This window comes from Lygodium microphyllum, chromosome 9 (genome assembly GCF_053477565.2).
Source record: "Lygodium microphyllum isolate KBCC chromosome 9, Lygodium_microphyllum_v1.1.10, whole genome shotgun sequence".
In the NCBI taxonomy this organism is placed as follows: domain Eukaryota; kingdom Viridiplantae; phylum Streptophyta; class Polypodiopsida; order Schizaeales; family Lygodiaceae; genus Lygodium; species Lygodium microphyllum.
In genome coordinates this window covers 115,837,335-115,853,723 of record NC_141143.1, presented here as the reverse complement: position 1 = coordinate 115,853,723, position 16,389 = coordinate 115,837,335, and the positions used below count along the sequence as shown (strand labels likewise).

General features: G+C 39.9%; 1 protein-coding gene across 3 annotated transcripts; it reads right to left on the bottom strand.

Annotated features, from left to right (window-relative positions):
• Window positions 1-7,643: 7,643 nt before the first annotated feature.
• On the bottom strand, window positions 7,644-11,477 carry LOC148031459 (cyclin-A1-4-like). 3 transcript variants are annotated; one of them, XM_087684998.1, is made up of 12 exons: window positions 11,322-11,477; window positions 10,376-10,806; window positions 10,038-10,287; window positions 9,816-9,952; window positions 9,641-9,733; window positions 9,407-9,540; window positions 9,246-9,321; window positions 9,073-9,149; window positions 8,952-8,985; window positions 8,647-8,796; window positions 8,439-8,573; window positions 7,644-8,360 (listed from the first exon to the last, which is right to left on the bottom strand). In XM_087684998.1, the coding sequence occupies exons 2-12, from the start codon at window positions 10,646-10,648 to the stop codon at window positions 8,259-8,261; spliced, it is 1,461 nt and encodes a 486-aa protein (XP_087541124.1). In that variant the 5' UTR covers window positions 10,649-10,806; window positions 11,322-11,477; the 3' UTR covers window positions 7,644-8,258. The 3 variants fall into 3 exon arrangements, with proteins under 3 accessions (XP_087541124.1, XP_087541122.1, XP_087541123.1); XM_087684996.1 differs by having other exon boundaries at window positions 9,073-9,321; XM_087684997.1 differs by having other exon boundaries at window positions 9,073-9,321; window positions 10,376-10,953; window positions 11,322-11,470.
• Between the last annotated feature and the right edge of the window lie 4,912 nt (window positions 11,478-16,389).

Sequence of the window (16,389 nt, the reverse complement as noted above, 5' to 3'; positions counted from 1 at the left end):
TTAGTCTCTAATAGCAACCCAACCTTGACACTCACCTGCATAGCGGTCTAGCTGGCTCCTATATCTTTGCTAACACCCATGGCTTGTAGTACCCTCCCACGAGACATGTACCAAAATATGCTTCACCAAATCCTTTTCTTTTTAACCATAATTATCTTATGCACATTTGGGGTGATAGTGGATATACACAACAATTTTGACACAGTCTTCAGGATAGAGAGTTGCGCCCGCTCATCCCGAGTGAGTGTGGCATAGATAATGGCTATGTCATAGTGGGGATCCAGTCAATGTTGTGCCCTATCAAGGCACCCTGTTTGAATACTCCCCAGTCCTTTTGGTGACTTACAAAATCATCAATATCAAGCATGGCCTATATTGACATGAATTTAGCTCAAAATAGTATGCTTAGTAAAGCAAAGTGTCTAGATGGACTATTGATACACTTACTTCCTGCTCGGCATCAACAAACAACAACTTTTGAGGGTTTGGTTAAGTCCACTTGACTTAGACCCATTGATCAAGAGTGCTTGCTACTCTTCCAAGGACACTTGTCCTACCACCAAGTTGGCTTGCACTGCCTCAAACTCTTGGGTGCCAACCATGGCATGGCATACTCCGCCAAGTCCACAATATCTCCAAGAGCTATGAGTGCCGCAAGGAAATCATAGACACAAGGGGGGAATCATTGGCGATTATTGACATCATCAACGCCCCATCCTCCTTCACTCTAAGAAACTTTCTCCACATCATGGAGAAACACAAATTATTTGTCATTGATGAAGACTTCTCTCATACAATCTATGTGAAAATCTGCATCAATAGTAGAGGGTGCATCCTCCTACTCACCTAAGCCACCTCCCAAGGTGCTATCCATAGCAATTATAGCTCTATCAACCATAAGGTCTGGAGCTTTTACCTCTTTTGTAACCTCTGCTTCCTCTCTAGTATTGTCCCCATTAGTGAAGGCTTTGGGTTAGGGACATCTTTCAAAAATCCTCCCACATGGTCTTTAGCATCCAATGTGATTGCAGGGGGATTCTCACCTTCATTAAGTAACAAAAAAACGTGGCCATCCAAGAGAGGTAGTCAATGCCAGGCTGGTCAATATCATATTCCCAAGCATGTCGAGGAGCGAGGTGCTTGAAGTAGGTGGAGGTGTGATCTGCACAAAAACAACCTAGTCGTTTGTGAAATGATTTTGTGTGATTAATATACTTCAAGAGATTGCAAAGCATCCATTTCTCAAACAAAATCCTTGAAGCTGGTGGTATACTCTCAAAGATATATATTCATATACTCAATAGGATATTGCAAGCTTAGACCATACCACAATACCGTATCATAATACTTAACATTGAGTCTAAAGATCTACTAGAGATCTTATCTCTAAAAAATTTTAATGCCCTAAAGGATTTGCATGAAGCTATTAAGAGTGTGATCCATCATGGGAGAAGGGATGTAGGAGCCAAGTGCAAGGATGCTTGGGAGAGGAGAACTAGTTGGAATGTTGGAAAATAAAAATAAGACCAAGTGAATGTTCTTTATAAGCCATGGATATAAATTTTTTATTTTAAAAATATTGTTAACTTTTTTAATATAGATTTGAGAAGTTTTAAATACAAAACCACCAAAAAATCCAAAGTATACAATGTTAGAGAATCTAAAATACGTATAAAGAATTTTTAAAGAAAATTCCTCAATCTATTGATTGTAAATTTTTTATACATCATTTTTCATACAAATTCTAACTTGTTACAAAGCACTCAACAGCATATAATTCTTCTCCATTATTTTGCCCAAATTCAAAATATTGTGTTCCAACCAAAACAAAACAATTTCAATATTAAATAACAATATCTTTCTACCACCAATACAAAAGTTAAAGCTCTCCGTATGAATGCTTCCCATCAAGACAAGATGCTCATTCAGATTTAGGAGACTCTAACAATCACTTTCTTTATCCAACGTTGGCAATAGAAGTGTATGTACAATGATGAACGTGCAATCAAGTAACTAAAAGTAACACTAGAGACTACCACTCTGTATGAAAAGATGTCAACTTTGTGCACCCCACTCACCTCATTCCATCCTTCTTCAAAATTGGAATCAGGAAAGTCCTTAGTTATGTCCTTACAAATGAACATTAAGGGACATTGATGCATACTAATGGTTTTGAAGATATAAGCAAAAATATGGATTAGTACAAACAATGAAAGATCCACAAATCTTGAAGCTCTCTCGAATTTCAACGAGCTATGAACGTCGTGTATGATCTTCAATTTTAATGTCCGAAGTATCCACTCATCCAGAATGGGCCATTCCAAAGATTTGAGAGATGGACCATGAAATAATTCAAGAGAATCGTACAAATCATGGTATAAATAATATATGTATGAACTTATAAAATAAAATATTACAATGTAAAAGATATTGTGATGGCTTTCCAATCATCATTGTCTCATCCACATCCACCTATAGAGCTTTGTACATCTAAGACAAGCTTCTCAAAGGTTGATCCTCAATAAGATTTGAGGGGAAAACATTTAATAGGAAAGAAGATGTCAAAACCTCAAAAACATGAGAAGTTAAGAACATATAAGTAGTGACTTACAATTCGAGGGGAAGAATTGACGAGTAGTCCTAAGAGGCAACTTCAAGTCCTTCACACCATACACATGTTGAATTGATGCAACAAGGCCAACATCTCAAGCCTCCCAAAACCCAAGCACTCTACCCTTCCAATGATTTTGCATGATGACAAACTTGATGAGATCCTACTACTGAAGGCTACATGTAGACCCATGAATCCTTCTTAAACAATGCTCCTTTCCATCTAGTGTGCTTATCCTTTGTATTGTATACATAGATAGCAAATATGGTCCAAGAATGACGAAGTCACCTTTGTTGACATGTAGATGCCATTGGAATGGATTTGAGAAGAATACTACTTAGAAGGAGATGAATGGAAGTAAGGAGGGTTGTATGGCTATGGCAATGTGAGCATAAAAAGATGAGAAGTTTTGTAGAATGGAATAAAGAGAAAGACCATAGAAGAAAGAGAGAAGTTGGGTGCAAGGTGGCTATGGCTGGGAGAAGCTGGGGGCTATGTGGCTATGGCTATGCTCAAAAGAAAGAGAGAAGCTAAATGCTATGTGACTATGGCTAGGAGAATCTAGGAACTTTGTGGGTATGGTTGTGTGAGGATAGAAAGATAAGAATATTTGTGGAATGGATGTAAGAGAATGACCATGGAAGAAAGAGAGAAGTTGGGTGCTATGTGGCTATGGCTAAGAGAAGTTGGGGACTGTGTGGCTATGGCTAAGAGAAGTTGGGAGCATAGAAAGCTAATAAGATTTGTGGAATGGAGGTAAAAGAATAACCAAACTAGAAGCATATCTTGCCTAAAGATGCCAAAAAATGCTTTTTTTGACTATACATGACATAAGAAGAGGTTTTGGGAAGAGGGGGAAAGCCATTTTTGAGGGGGAAGACTTTTCAAATTTTGGATCATCTTTTTTTATAACTAGTTGGACAGGGTAGGGACAAGGGAAAAAAGAGGGTGAATGTACACACCATCCCCTCTTCCATTGGTCTACCTTACATCTCTTATCATTAGGAGAGTCACTAACTCTTAAGCTAAAGGGCCCTTTTTGAGTCTATATTTCCCCTAATGGGTGATAATATCCAATGCAACATATATGCTATGATCATCATGCACGTTACAAAGCATCATCATCTCACAAAAGTTTGGTTCCCATCCAAGGCGGCATATATGCTATGATAGGCTAGAGGCTTCCCTATTTGCTTCTTGAGTGAAATCTTACGAGGGGGTTTGTTATCAGTGTGTTGTTGATTTTCCTTATTGACGCTCTTTTAATTTTGCATGTCTCCTTGCACTACACATTGTTCTCCTTCTTGGCCATTTGATCTTTGGTTTTGTCAAAGATTTCCTTCCTTACTTTCTTGCCAATAGGCTCGTCTTGTTTGCTTGGGCCAAGCTCCACCCCAAAGCTTTTCCAAAAGGGCCTATCATTTGATCCTTGTCAATAAATTTGGTAGACATGCCTGGTAATTTGATATGAACTAGTGGTAAAAGTCCTTGTCTATTGGAGGCCTTCCATGGAAGTAGAAGAGGCCTTCCAAGGAAATAGAATTATAAGCCAATACTAACGGATTCTATATATCTTTACTTGGCTGGATCAAGAGCAATAGTGATGGGTCCTTAAAGACTCATTTTTTGATGGTGGTGGCTTTGCGCCCTTCATTCAACTTGGCCTAATAAGCTCACAATTATGCTCTAGCTCTACCATGTCAAGTTTGGGGTCTTTGGCTACCTGCAAGAAATTCATAACTTGAACTCCATCATGCTATCATTTCTCGGCATGTTCATCTCCCCTTGTCTATGGATGCTTCCCTACTGCATGCATTCAACATATCATACAAGGCCGTCATGTGTCAACAAGGGAATAGATGGCTTTAAAAAGCCTTAATAGTAGTCAACACTATGTAGTCCTCCAATGGCTTCTCCTATCCTCTCGCATATCCACCATACATTATGTGAAAATTATTGTTAGCCTTCATTGTACAATATGAAGAAAACAAATTGCAAGAGAAACGAAAAATTCATAAAACTTACACAACACAAGATTGGGTGCAATCTACCTCCATGCCTGAGGGAGCTTCTTCATCGGGCATACATTTATCATTTATAAATTTTAATTAAGCTTTTATGCTCAAAATACATTTAGGGTATCTTTTTATGTTCTTGCTTTTCCTTTTCTTACACAACTTGATTTTGGCCTACCAAATCTAACACCCTATTCTAAATAGCTTTTGCAACTAGAAACAATTTAAATCATTTTACTAAATACATCCAAAATAAACCTATTACGCATATGCACAAATCATGAGGTAAATTTTAAAAATCAATAATAAATAAAATTGACTTATTTTTATAATAAATCTCAATAAAACATCATGACATAATTTTATAACATTTCTTGGGGATTAAAAAGTAAATGTCTCCATTTGATAACACAAAGAGAAATGCAAGGATGGCCAATCTCATGGTATTAATGTCTCATATGACAAATCTGCACCTTATGGAATAAGATTCCATGAAATTTACATGAAATCTTTCCCATTTCTTGGGGGTTAAAAAGTAAATGTCTCCATTTGATAACACAAAGAGAAATGCAAGGATGGCCAATCTCATGCTATTAATGTCTCATGTGACAAATCTGCATCTTTTTATGGAATAAGATTCCATAAAATTTACATGAAATCTTTTCCATGTGATTGAGTGGTAGGCATTTATTAGATTATTATGAGTTAGAGTTCATATTGATTTTTTAGTCCATCAAGATTCTTCCACAGAATGATTTCTATACTTGACAAGATATCTATGATACCGATTTTTGGTTGTAGTTGAGATCTTGTCATGGTCAAGAATTAGTTCAATAACTAAAATCTCGATATCTTTCTTTATCAAGGGAGAGGTATCAATAACTTGGAGTAACTAGAGATGTTTCCTTAAGTGGTATTTTACCAAAATTCACTATAAAAACAAGTTATGTTTATTTATTGTGGATTTTATTTATTTGTCGCATGATCCATGACTTATCATACAAGGCACACATACAATACTAGTTACATTATAGCTGGTAGTTTGTATTGTGGTGACCAAATTATTAAACAAAGTTATATGATATTATTATTTTGGAATGTGCATTTTTATGCATGAAAATTACACTTTATAGCATGAAAATGTCACAATATTTTATTATGGATTCTGTTAATCTATTGCATGATTCGTGACTATTTGCATTGTACATGGCAAATAAAGATAAAAACTAATATATTTAGTGTTGTGATATGCATATTACTAGTTACTAAATATAATTATGCAAAATTGCATTTTTTAATATATATTTTAATACATGAAAATTATATGCTTTATAAAGTGAAATATTATTTAAAAATATACACTATATGACATGGATATATTATATTTTGTATATCATAAGTATAAAAACTTTGCATGTCATATGTAATAAATATAGTTTGAATATATATATATTCAAACTATATTACATGGATATATTATACTTTGTATATGTCATAAGTATAAAAACTTAACATGTACACATATGTGATAAATATACTTTGAATATATTTATTGCAAACATTTGATTATTATTTTTGGCTACTAAAGCTGCTTAGAATAAAGTGTCAAATTTATTGCAAACATTTGATTATTATTTTTGGCTACTAAAGCTGCTTAGAATAGAGTGTCAAATTTGTTTTCCCAAAATCAAGTTGTACAAGAAAAGAAAATAAGCACAAAAGCCTTCAATGTATTGAGTAGTATAGAAGTTTAATTTAAATAAATACGTGTATGGGAGAATAAAAGCTTAATTTAAATAAATACATGCATGGGAGAGATGCTCACTTATCCATGGGAGAATAAAAGCTTAATTTAAATAAAAACATGCATGGGAGAGATGCTCACTTATCCATGGGAGTGAGATTCCACCCAATCTATAATAAATTGAATCAACTTCTTACCTTAGCAAATTGCGATAAAGTATCATAACGATTATAATTTCCTAATAAAAACATCATTCTCACATTGCATGAATCCATGGGAGTGAGATTCCACCCAATCTATAATAAATTGAATCAACTTCTTACCTTAGCAAATTGCGATAAAGTATCATAACGATTATAATTTCCTAATAAAAACATCATTCTCACATTGCATGAATGAACCTAAGACTCTTCAACTACACAATGTATGAAATAATAAAGATATAAGGTTGAGTACCTATGTTATTATTTTATAAAGAATACTAAGAGCAACAAGTTATTTCAAGCTTAGAGAATCAAAAGCCTTTAAGGATCGTTTCATATTTGAAAAAATGTACAAACAATGTTGGGAGATCAAGTGCATGCCTATGTTGATTAGAATAATGGATATTAGAAGCAATTAAGAGCAACAAATCAATGGAATAATCAAGAGCCTTGAGGATCTTTTGGTAATTGGAAAGAAGGCTTAAATAATATTGAAAGACTTCTTGCTCCTTTTAGCTTCAATTTAACAATGAAGGGTGGTTTTCTAGAAAAGAAAATGCCTACTAAAGACATTGTAAAGAGTTCAAGAGGGACTTTGCAAGTGACATAGTTAGCCATCTTGCCTTGAATCCAAATTATGAATCATACATCTCTAAGTTTGCCCGAGGAAAACTAAGAAAAGGATGAAGGTGTCAACATTACATGGTGCAAGGGCCTCATTTGCTATCTACATGCAAAGCAAAGTCTCTTCCAAAGACCTCAAGTCCTTTAAGCCTAAAAAATCTCACATATGCAATCCTAAAATCCTAAAATATTACATTGGAAGAGATTTTACTGTCTCCTAATAAGTAACCTATTTGGCTCTCCTTTTTTGCATTCTTTCTACACAACTTTGGCTTGTGCGTGGCCATGCAAATTCAAAGCCCTCATCTAAATTGCAAGATTCATTTTATGCTACCTCCAATTTAAGCTTCAATGCAAGCAAATTCATAATTTAAAAAGCCTTGACCCCTTCAACGAAATTATCACCCTAGTTAATTATGAGCTAAAATTAGTGAGCCAAGTTGCAATTTGAAAAGAAAAACAATTCATCATTGTCAAGTATGTTTGTATCCGATTAGTAGGATACCCCTGTTGAGCATGTCCCTCATCCTCACATAACAGCTGATGGGGCCCTCTAGCATACATATCATGCATCGACCCTTGTGTGTAACGGGCTTTAGCTTAGTTAGAAGTCTCACATATGACATGCCCTCAGTCAACAGTCACAGTCAGTTGATTGTCATCTTGGCTGGCCACAACAAAATTGTTTCCTTGCATCAAAGCACAGATCTGATGCCCAGAAACAGAAAAGACGTCCGATAATGTTAAAATAGAATTGGAAATGGCATATTTCCATGTCCGTTCAAGGATTTGTCCAAAGAATATAAAACCAAACTACTATTCAGCAGTTCCGCCAGCTAGAACATAAATAATAGGTTTCAGCATTGAAAGTCATCTTTCTCCTACAAAGGAGACAACTTAGCCTCTTTTGCTTGGAGAGTTTGATGGTCTTCTCACATGCATCTTCCCAAGAGTTAGAGCATTGAAGAAGATTTTTGCCAGTCGCCATGACAACTTGCCAGCCAGAGGTCTGACACTTCAGCGAATTTTTGAGCAGTAATCACGAGTTCACTACGTTAAATTCACGCTTCCATTTTGACTGTGAAACCTACAACTTCCTCCCGGTCCTCAAAGAACTCTGAAGGTATTAAAGCTGGAGGAGAAAGGTTTGCGACGCACTTAAACTGCATGGGAATTCAGCAGTTAGCTTAATAGCAGAGTCGAAGGTAAGAATTATAACTCGAAACGACGGAAAAACAAACCTTGAGTTGCCTGTACTTCTCTCTGATCGCAGGCAAAGTACAGTTCTTCGTATTGCGCTGCAAATCGTACATGGCTTTTATGCATTCCTTCAATTCTGAGGCCCTGTAGCCTGAATAGTGTTCCAGCGTTGCGTTCTGCTATGGCAGACAAAGTAGTAAAAAAGCAGTTGCCTATTTTCGAAAACACCATAGTTTATTAACTGCATACCCAAGGCTTGCTTGTTGGCTCAATTGTGACTTTCGCGAGGAAAACAGCCGAGCCCGCAATCATCGATGGTAGGTACTGAAGAAAACCGTATTCGACCAGGGTCAACTCGGCTAGATAGTTTCCGAGGAATTCCAGCTGCAATGTGGAAGTCTGCAGTGGACATTTCACATTAATAGTCCGAGGGTTAAGAATCCTTGCTACGATTTAAGCATGAGTATAACACAGGATAACCACTTAACATCAACAATTCATCATTGACATGTGCAGAAACCGTCAAAATACCAATTAATGCATTTAATCAATACCTTCTGTCCAGCCTGTGCAGCACGAACGAAGCGCCTGTGCAACAAAACTGTTCCAATCAATGATTTTGTCAAAAAATAACATGAACTGGCAAAGAGAGCTGAGCTGTTGTGACCAGCAAACCTGAGGAAAGTCTTCGTTGTTGGTCCAGTGAGCTCAAAATGCAGGTGATTCAATATTCGCCTTTCCATTTCTAGAACCTGCATGTCAACAGATCCAGCTTTCAAAACCCTTGTAAGTTTGTAACTGTGCCAAACATGTACGAGCCTGCTGCTAAACTTTATCGAAAGGCTTGCCTCCTCGCGGCAGTAGGTATTATCTGTGATGTAGCAGAATTCGTCGACTTGTGGAGCGCATATCTCTTCGTACTTCCTGGACGGAAAATCGGTCATTCGGTAGACATTAAAGAGATGCAAAAGATAAGTACGCAACTTTAACAAGCAAAGTCGAAACATACGATGCGATAAGCATGCACGAGACGCCCAGTAACTGGAGCCGCTGTCGATTTACCACGTTCCCGGACAGAAACCGATCGACATAAGACACCGTCAAGTAGAGCGTATCGGGCACGAGCTTGTATTCCTCTGCAACCTGGATAACGAGCCGCAGTCTTACTTGATTACGCAGCAGTCTTACACAGGGACGCATGTTCGGTTAAACTTCATGCATATCAAGCTGAACACCCACTAACCTCAACAAGCCAATCAACGAGAATGCCTCGCATGCTGGCATTAATATCGAGCTGAACAGACTCCATGAAATTTGTGACAGGTCTGCGCTTCAGCTGCAGAACACAACCTCGTTTTGAAAACCCACACAGATCTAAGTAACACCAGCAACAAGCACCAGCTATTTTATCAGCTTACTTCAGCCACTCGAAGATGATGGTAAATTTCAGACGCATAAGAAGCGCACATTTGAGGATCCGCATGATTACTATCGATATCTGTGAAGTTCTTGCAAGACCACCCTTCACCCTCCAATGGATCATCGAACAGATAGCCTATCAAAACCACAAGAAGAGATTACATGTTTAGCGATCAAACATGAAATCGCGCCCTGATGCTATGGTGATAAAACCAAAATACCTTGTCTAGCTCGTGGCCTCGGTTCTTTAGTAATGTATAAATTGTGTTGTGTTTTACGCTCCAATGATAAAAGAATTTTGCTGTCGTTGCTGCCAGTTGTACCGATGCATGCGTTTTCATCATTCTGAAAGGTGACAGAACTGTTTGCTTCAGAATTTCGCTTTGGGTTCGGCTCGGCAATTGGTTGAATTGCTTCTACTTCTTTCGACTGGGGAACTGCCCGAGTCCTAGGCTTCACATGAGTTGCAGCCTGCCACAAGACACACAGGATGATCTTGCCGCGATGATGCTGACAAAAGAAGCCGAAAGAACTGCTAGACTAAAATGTCGTGGCTTACTTTAGCTTTGGAAGGTTGAACAACGTTTCGGACGGAGGAGATGTTGGTCAAATTCGCAAGTGCAGCGCGCTTCTTGGCTTGCGGGACTGGGGCAGCGCTTGCAACGCGGCCGGTGTCGTCCATTGCAGCGCGTTTGGGAGCTACCTTGGTCCTTCGAGAAGCTTCGCTCTGCTGCCGTACACCGTTGGCCGATGCAGTCACTGAACGAGTCAGAGGGGGAGCCGGAACCTCCCTTCCGCGGAGCTTTCTCCCTGCTTCTACATTCGCTGCCATCGCTAGTACCTTAGACCTCCGATTCGCTAAATTTCCAGGCTAAGGCTAACAAAAGGCTTTGGTGGAGGCTTCCATGAGAGCAGCCTTCGTAATCTTTACAACTTTGTCAAGGACGACAGTCCGAATTGATCCTCCTGCGGGACGACTAAGCTGCATTGCTGCGCGAAAGCAGCCGCGTGACAAAGTTCTTCAAATCTTGTAACAAAGTAGCCAACTCGAAGACAAAAAATGCGTCCTATGCTCTTCATTTCCGAAAGCCAAGTTGCACTCAGGAATTCAGACTCGTCAATGCGTAACGAGCAAAACTGAACGGAATTGAATGGAGCGCAAGCATACAGGCTCTCCGTAGGAAACGGCATCGGCAAAGTACGATGAGACAGATGAAAAACAAGATCAGGCAAATGGCAAGTGCGTAAGGAGCAAAACTGAACGGAATTCAATGAAGCACAAGAATGTATTATCTCCGTGGCAAACGAAACCGGTAAAGAACAATGAGAGACATGAAAATGGAGAGCACGGAAAAGGCAAGCAAGAAAATGCAGTTGAGGAAGAAAGGTAAGAAGCCAAAGGATATTCAGCCAAAGGCAAGGCCGATGCGAGAGAGAAGAGGAGAGCGGATTATACGAGAGAGAGAGAGAGAGAGAGAGAGAGAGAGAGAGAGAGAGAGACGTACCGAAAGGAAGCAAGCTGGTCGTGGTCGTCTATTAAGAATGCCGCCATAGCCTGGAACAGCCGAGCAACCATGAAGATGTCTCGGGCGAGAGAAGTAGAAGAAGAAGAAGCGTATATACACATAAAAAGAATGATGCGCGATCGAACAAGGACGACGGAAGAGAAAGAAGAAGAAGAAAGAGTAGAGAAAAAAAGACAATAGAAAATTTAAAAGAAAAATAGAAGAGAGAGTAATGGAATATCTCTCCCAAATTGAGAATTATTTGGTTTTTTTGCCGTTTGAATTCGGAAGACCCCCTTTTTCCTCCCGCCTGCTGTCACGTGTCCACATCGCCTCCCATCCCGACCGTTCATCTGCACATGTTCGACGGCCCCATCTTTGGCTCTCATCGCGTTTGAAATTTTACCCCACCCTTCCTTTTTCCAACGGCTTGCTCATCACATTGTTCAATAGAGGAGAGTCGGAGACCCTTTTTATCTATTAATAACTTCGATGATACACATGACAGACTATCCTGCTCAAATTTGAGATTTTAAGAGTGGGCCATATGTATTATGGTGCCCCTTTAGCCTTTTCCACAGCTTTGACCAAACGAGAGATCAGTCACCACCAATAACCTTGCCTCGAGAGCTGCCCAAAGCCTATTGCACATGGCATCACAAGTGTGTTTGACACTTGAGGTTTATCTCAAAGGTGGGTTACACCAGTGGGTACCCCTTACCCCTTGTTCGCACTAGAGAGGCGTAGGTGAGTAGGGTGAATTCCACCCCATACTCGCCCTACTAGCACCTTCAAGAAAGAGAGTCCCCAAGATGATGCTAGCAAGGCGTTCTCGCATGCTGATTGGATGAGGTCAAACAAGATAACACACCTTTTGGATAGCCAAATCAACAGGACCAACCCAAAAATTTTGAAACAAAAATTTTCCTCCCTTCATAATCCTCATGTGCACTATTATTATTGTTGTCATCAACTGTCTTTACATGTCCAACATGTGGTTGCAACGTTGGGTATAATAAATTAGGATGGTTGGTTGGGTAAACCCAAGGTGAGTTGGCTAGGTCACTCTGCTCACCCTAGGGCAACCCAGTTCTAAGAGCCATGATATGCAAAAGTCCTTCAACTCGCAAGAATAAAACAAAGTCTAGAAACATATTGACCCTATTCAAGTTCACTTGACATGGACCCCACCTGTGCCAACCAAGAGAGAGAGGCTCTTCAAGGAGAGAGACGATCATTTAGGAGAGAGAGAGAGAGAGAGAGAGAGAGAGAGAGAGAGAGAGAGGTGTGTGAGCGGACCCATGCAAATTGAGAAGAAAGAACACGATAGGTACCAATAGGTAACTACATGTCATTTGAACTCCAAGGGTTCATGGCATGCCCTCCATACTCCATGAAAAATGTTTTGACATGTAGATTATGTGTGGCAAATAAACCATCTACAAGTTCTCAAACTTGACTACATGGATTGTGCAAGTAAAATCTACATGCACGTGTCATGACTCTAATGTGATGTTGTATTTGTAGTAAAGCGATATTTACCACATCGTCAAGATAGATCTAACAAAGTTGACTCCAAAAAAGCTTCTATTTTTTACCAACAAATCTAGTTAAGGGTTAGTTCTAATGTTTTTGCAAAAACTCTTCTACACTTGAACACATTTCCTACCTCCTTTAAAGGCGTTAACTATAGATCAACAATACCTTTTGAAGGATTTAATAAGAGGTTGAGGATGCAGGATCAACCTAAAGACCCTAGAATTCATGTAATCCCAAATTTGCTTGATGACTGTCAATTAGATAATACTTGAAGCCTTGGTGGATTTCTCATACATGCCTTATGCTTCATTTAAAAAAATAAAGTTAACCTTATAGATATTCAATCATCATGAAAGGTGAGAAGGATCAAAGCTTGCACGAGAGAGCTATGGTAGGAGAGCAAGAGCAAGAGAGAGAGAGACTCGCGATGTGGGAACTCCAACAGTCACAATGTGTGACCGGCCTTTCCTTTGTTCATCTATCACTAAAAGAATAAAGAATAAAGTAATAGTGACGAGGGTGCCCACCACCTGTAGTGTGTAAGTGCGAGTACTGTTAGTGTAGTAATACACAGACGGCTAGATAAAAGCACCTTTACCCCCAACAACCTCCCACTTAAAGGAAAATCTGCCCCAATGAGAAGTGAAAAAGAATTAGAAAAGACAGTACAACATGTACACATGTACAATAGGATGATGAAAGACGTCATCTCATCCCACGCCCATCAATCTCCTGAGGAAGGCAAAGCACTTCGTAGCGAGGCTTTTGGTGAGTAGATCTGCAAGATTCTGGTCAGTCGAGATCTTGACAAGGTCAATAGACTTGTCCTCAACAACCCCACGTATGAAGTGATACCTCACCTCAATGTGTTTTGTCTTCTCATGGAAGACCGGATTCTTGGCTAACTAAATAGCACTCATAGAATCCAAATGTAGGGTAGGTATAGCATCAATACCGAGAATCAAGAACCAAACAACCCAACCAAATGGCCTCCTTGCAAGCCTCAGTGGCTACAACATACTCAGCCTCTGTAGTATAAAGGGCCGTGCATTTCTACACCCTGGATATCCATGAAACAGCACCTCCAGCATAAGTGAACACATAGCCAGAAGTGGACTTCTTACTATCTGCATGTCCTACATAATTAGAGTCAGTATATCCCACGACTCTTGTATCTTGGCTGCCATAGCATATGCACATATCTATAGTGCCCTTCAGGTACCTCATGATACCCTTCGCGACATCCCAATGCTTCTTTCCAGGTGTAGCCATATAGCGTGCCACAACACTAAGTACAAAGGCAATATCTGGACGAGTGGCTATCATGGCATACATAAGAGTGCCCACTGCGGATGCATAGGGAATCTTGGCCATCTCAGCCTTCTGCTCATCTGTTTGCGAATAATCGACCTATGATACCTTCACATAAGAAGGCAATGGACAACCAATAAGCTTCGCGTCCTACATGCAGAAGCGTTCAAGGACTTTATGAATGTACTCCCTCTGTAGCAAGTAGAGGAGTCCTTGATGCATGTCACGTCTAATGCGCATACCAAGTATGTGAGAGGTATGTCCTAAATCCTTCATCTCAAAGCTCTTCTTGAGCTGAGCCTTAAGAGCATCTAACTCATCATAAGCTTTCCATGCTAATAGCATGTCATCCACATAGAGTACCAAAATAAGCAAAGAACCATCACATGCTTTCTTCGTGTACAAGCATGGATCATAGCACTATGGCTATAGCCCTATGACTGCATAAAGGCATCGAACTTATGATACCATTCCCTAGGTGTCTGCTTCAAGCCATAAAGACTTTTCTTCAACTTGCACACTAGGTGCTCCTTGCTAGGCTCTGCAAAGCATTTAGGCTGCTCCATGTAAATCTCATTGTGCAAGTCCCCATGTAAGAAAGTCGTCTTGATATCCATTTGGTACAAGTCCAAGTCAAGCTGTGCAACCAAAGCCAAGACTAAGCACAGGGTGGTTAAGGGTGGTCATCTTAACCACAGGAGAGAAGACCTCATCAAAGTCAACACCATGCTCCTATTTAAAACCCTTTGCTACCAATTTAGCCTTGTATGTCGACTTGGGGTGTCCATGGGTACTTTTCAACTTGTACACCCAATTGCATGGCAGAGCCTTCTTGCTAGCAAGCAAGGAAACTAAATTCCAAGTCATATTATTATGTAAGGAGTCTATCTCAGACTGTACAGGGCGATTTATTAATGATATGCACGGCAGTCATAAGTGCCTTATCCCAAAAGTGCTAGGGTAGGCCTGCATGGCTAAGCATAATGTGAACCCTTTCCTGGATGGTCCTATTCATCCGCTCAGCCATACCATTCTGGGGAGGGGTGTAAGGGGCAATCAACTAATGCTTAATACCCGTCTCATCACATAACTGCTCAAAAGCACGTGATAAATATTCACCCCCATTATCTGTCCTAAGGCATTTCAGCCTATGCCTAGACTGATTTTTTGCCAAAGCAAACCATCTCTAAAAAACTGCCAAGACATCGAACTTCTCCTTAATGGGATAAGCCCATACCTTACGTGAAAAATCATCTATGAAGGTAACAAAATACTTCGCACCACCCAAAGACTAATAGGCATGGGCCCACAAACATCAGAATGTACCAAAGTTAAGGGCTCACTCATGCGTGACATATCAACTTCTTATGCGTAGACCTAGTCTGCCTACCATTGTTAACCCTAGACGAACAAGGTGGAAATTTTGGAAAAGCTAAAGCAGAAGACAAAGGCCAAGGCAAAGGCGCGCCAAGAAAAACCTAGAAACACAAGAAGCGCAGAAAAGTCCTAAACAAGGGAAAAAGGCGCACAAGGAAAAGCGCAAGGCAATACTTTTGTAAAAGAGCGCAAGCGCATCATGATTTAATTTAAGGAGCGCCGGCGGGCTCTCACCCGTGCAATTTGTAAATGTAGACGGGCAGTGGAAAGGAAGCTACAAAGATAGAAGGACAATGGGGAAAAGGGTCTAGGCTACGGCCGGCCATGTAAAGAAGGGGATAAGGGGATGACCACCCAAAAGGGATTTAGGGTTTTGTATATAAAGTTGAAAAGTGAATGAGAAGCTCATTCTTGTGTGTGGCCAAAAGTGGGTCTCCTCTTCTTCTTCTTCTTCTTGCTTGCTTGAGCTTGTACTTGAGAGAGGGAGTGTGAGAGTATGAGGGAGTGAGTGTGTGAGGGTGAGGGACTGAGGAGGAGAAGCTCGCCATCTTCTCCTCTCTTCTTCTCTTCTCTTCTCTTTTCTTCTCTTCTCTTGCTCACAGCGATGGAGCTTGAAGCGTGGAGCTTGCTTGAAGCTTGCACTTGGATCGTGGAGCTACCGAACTGCGCGGGAGAGAAGGTAACTTGATCGGCATGGAGGTAAGCTCACTACACTCGTAGATATGGATGGCACGTCGACTATGTGAGAGGTAGCCATTATGCTCGACTTGGAATGCTTGAAACAATAAGCGGTCCGTGGGTCTTAGCAGTTGAGTGAAAGCTTCCACATTTTGGTTATGTT

Bases quoted from the DNA above. Each gene is read 5' to 3' on its own strand.
- LOC148031459 (XM_087684996.1), bottom strand. From the start codon at position 10,648: ATGGCAGCGAATGTAGAAGCAGGGAGAAAGCTCCGCGGAAGGGAGGTT. The intron at 9,322-9,406 runs GTATGTTTCGAC...TTTTCCGTCCAG, and splicing joins TCGTGCATGCTTATCGCATC to GAAGTACGAAGAGATATGCG. The intron at 8,361-8,438 runs GTTTGTTTTTCC...ATTCCCATGCAG, and splicing joins AGAAGTACAGGCAACTCAAG to TTTAAGTGCGTCGCAAACCT.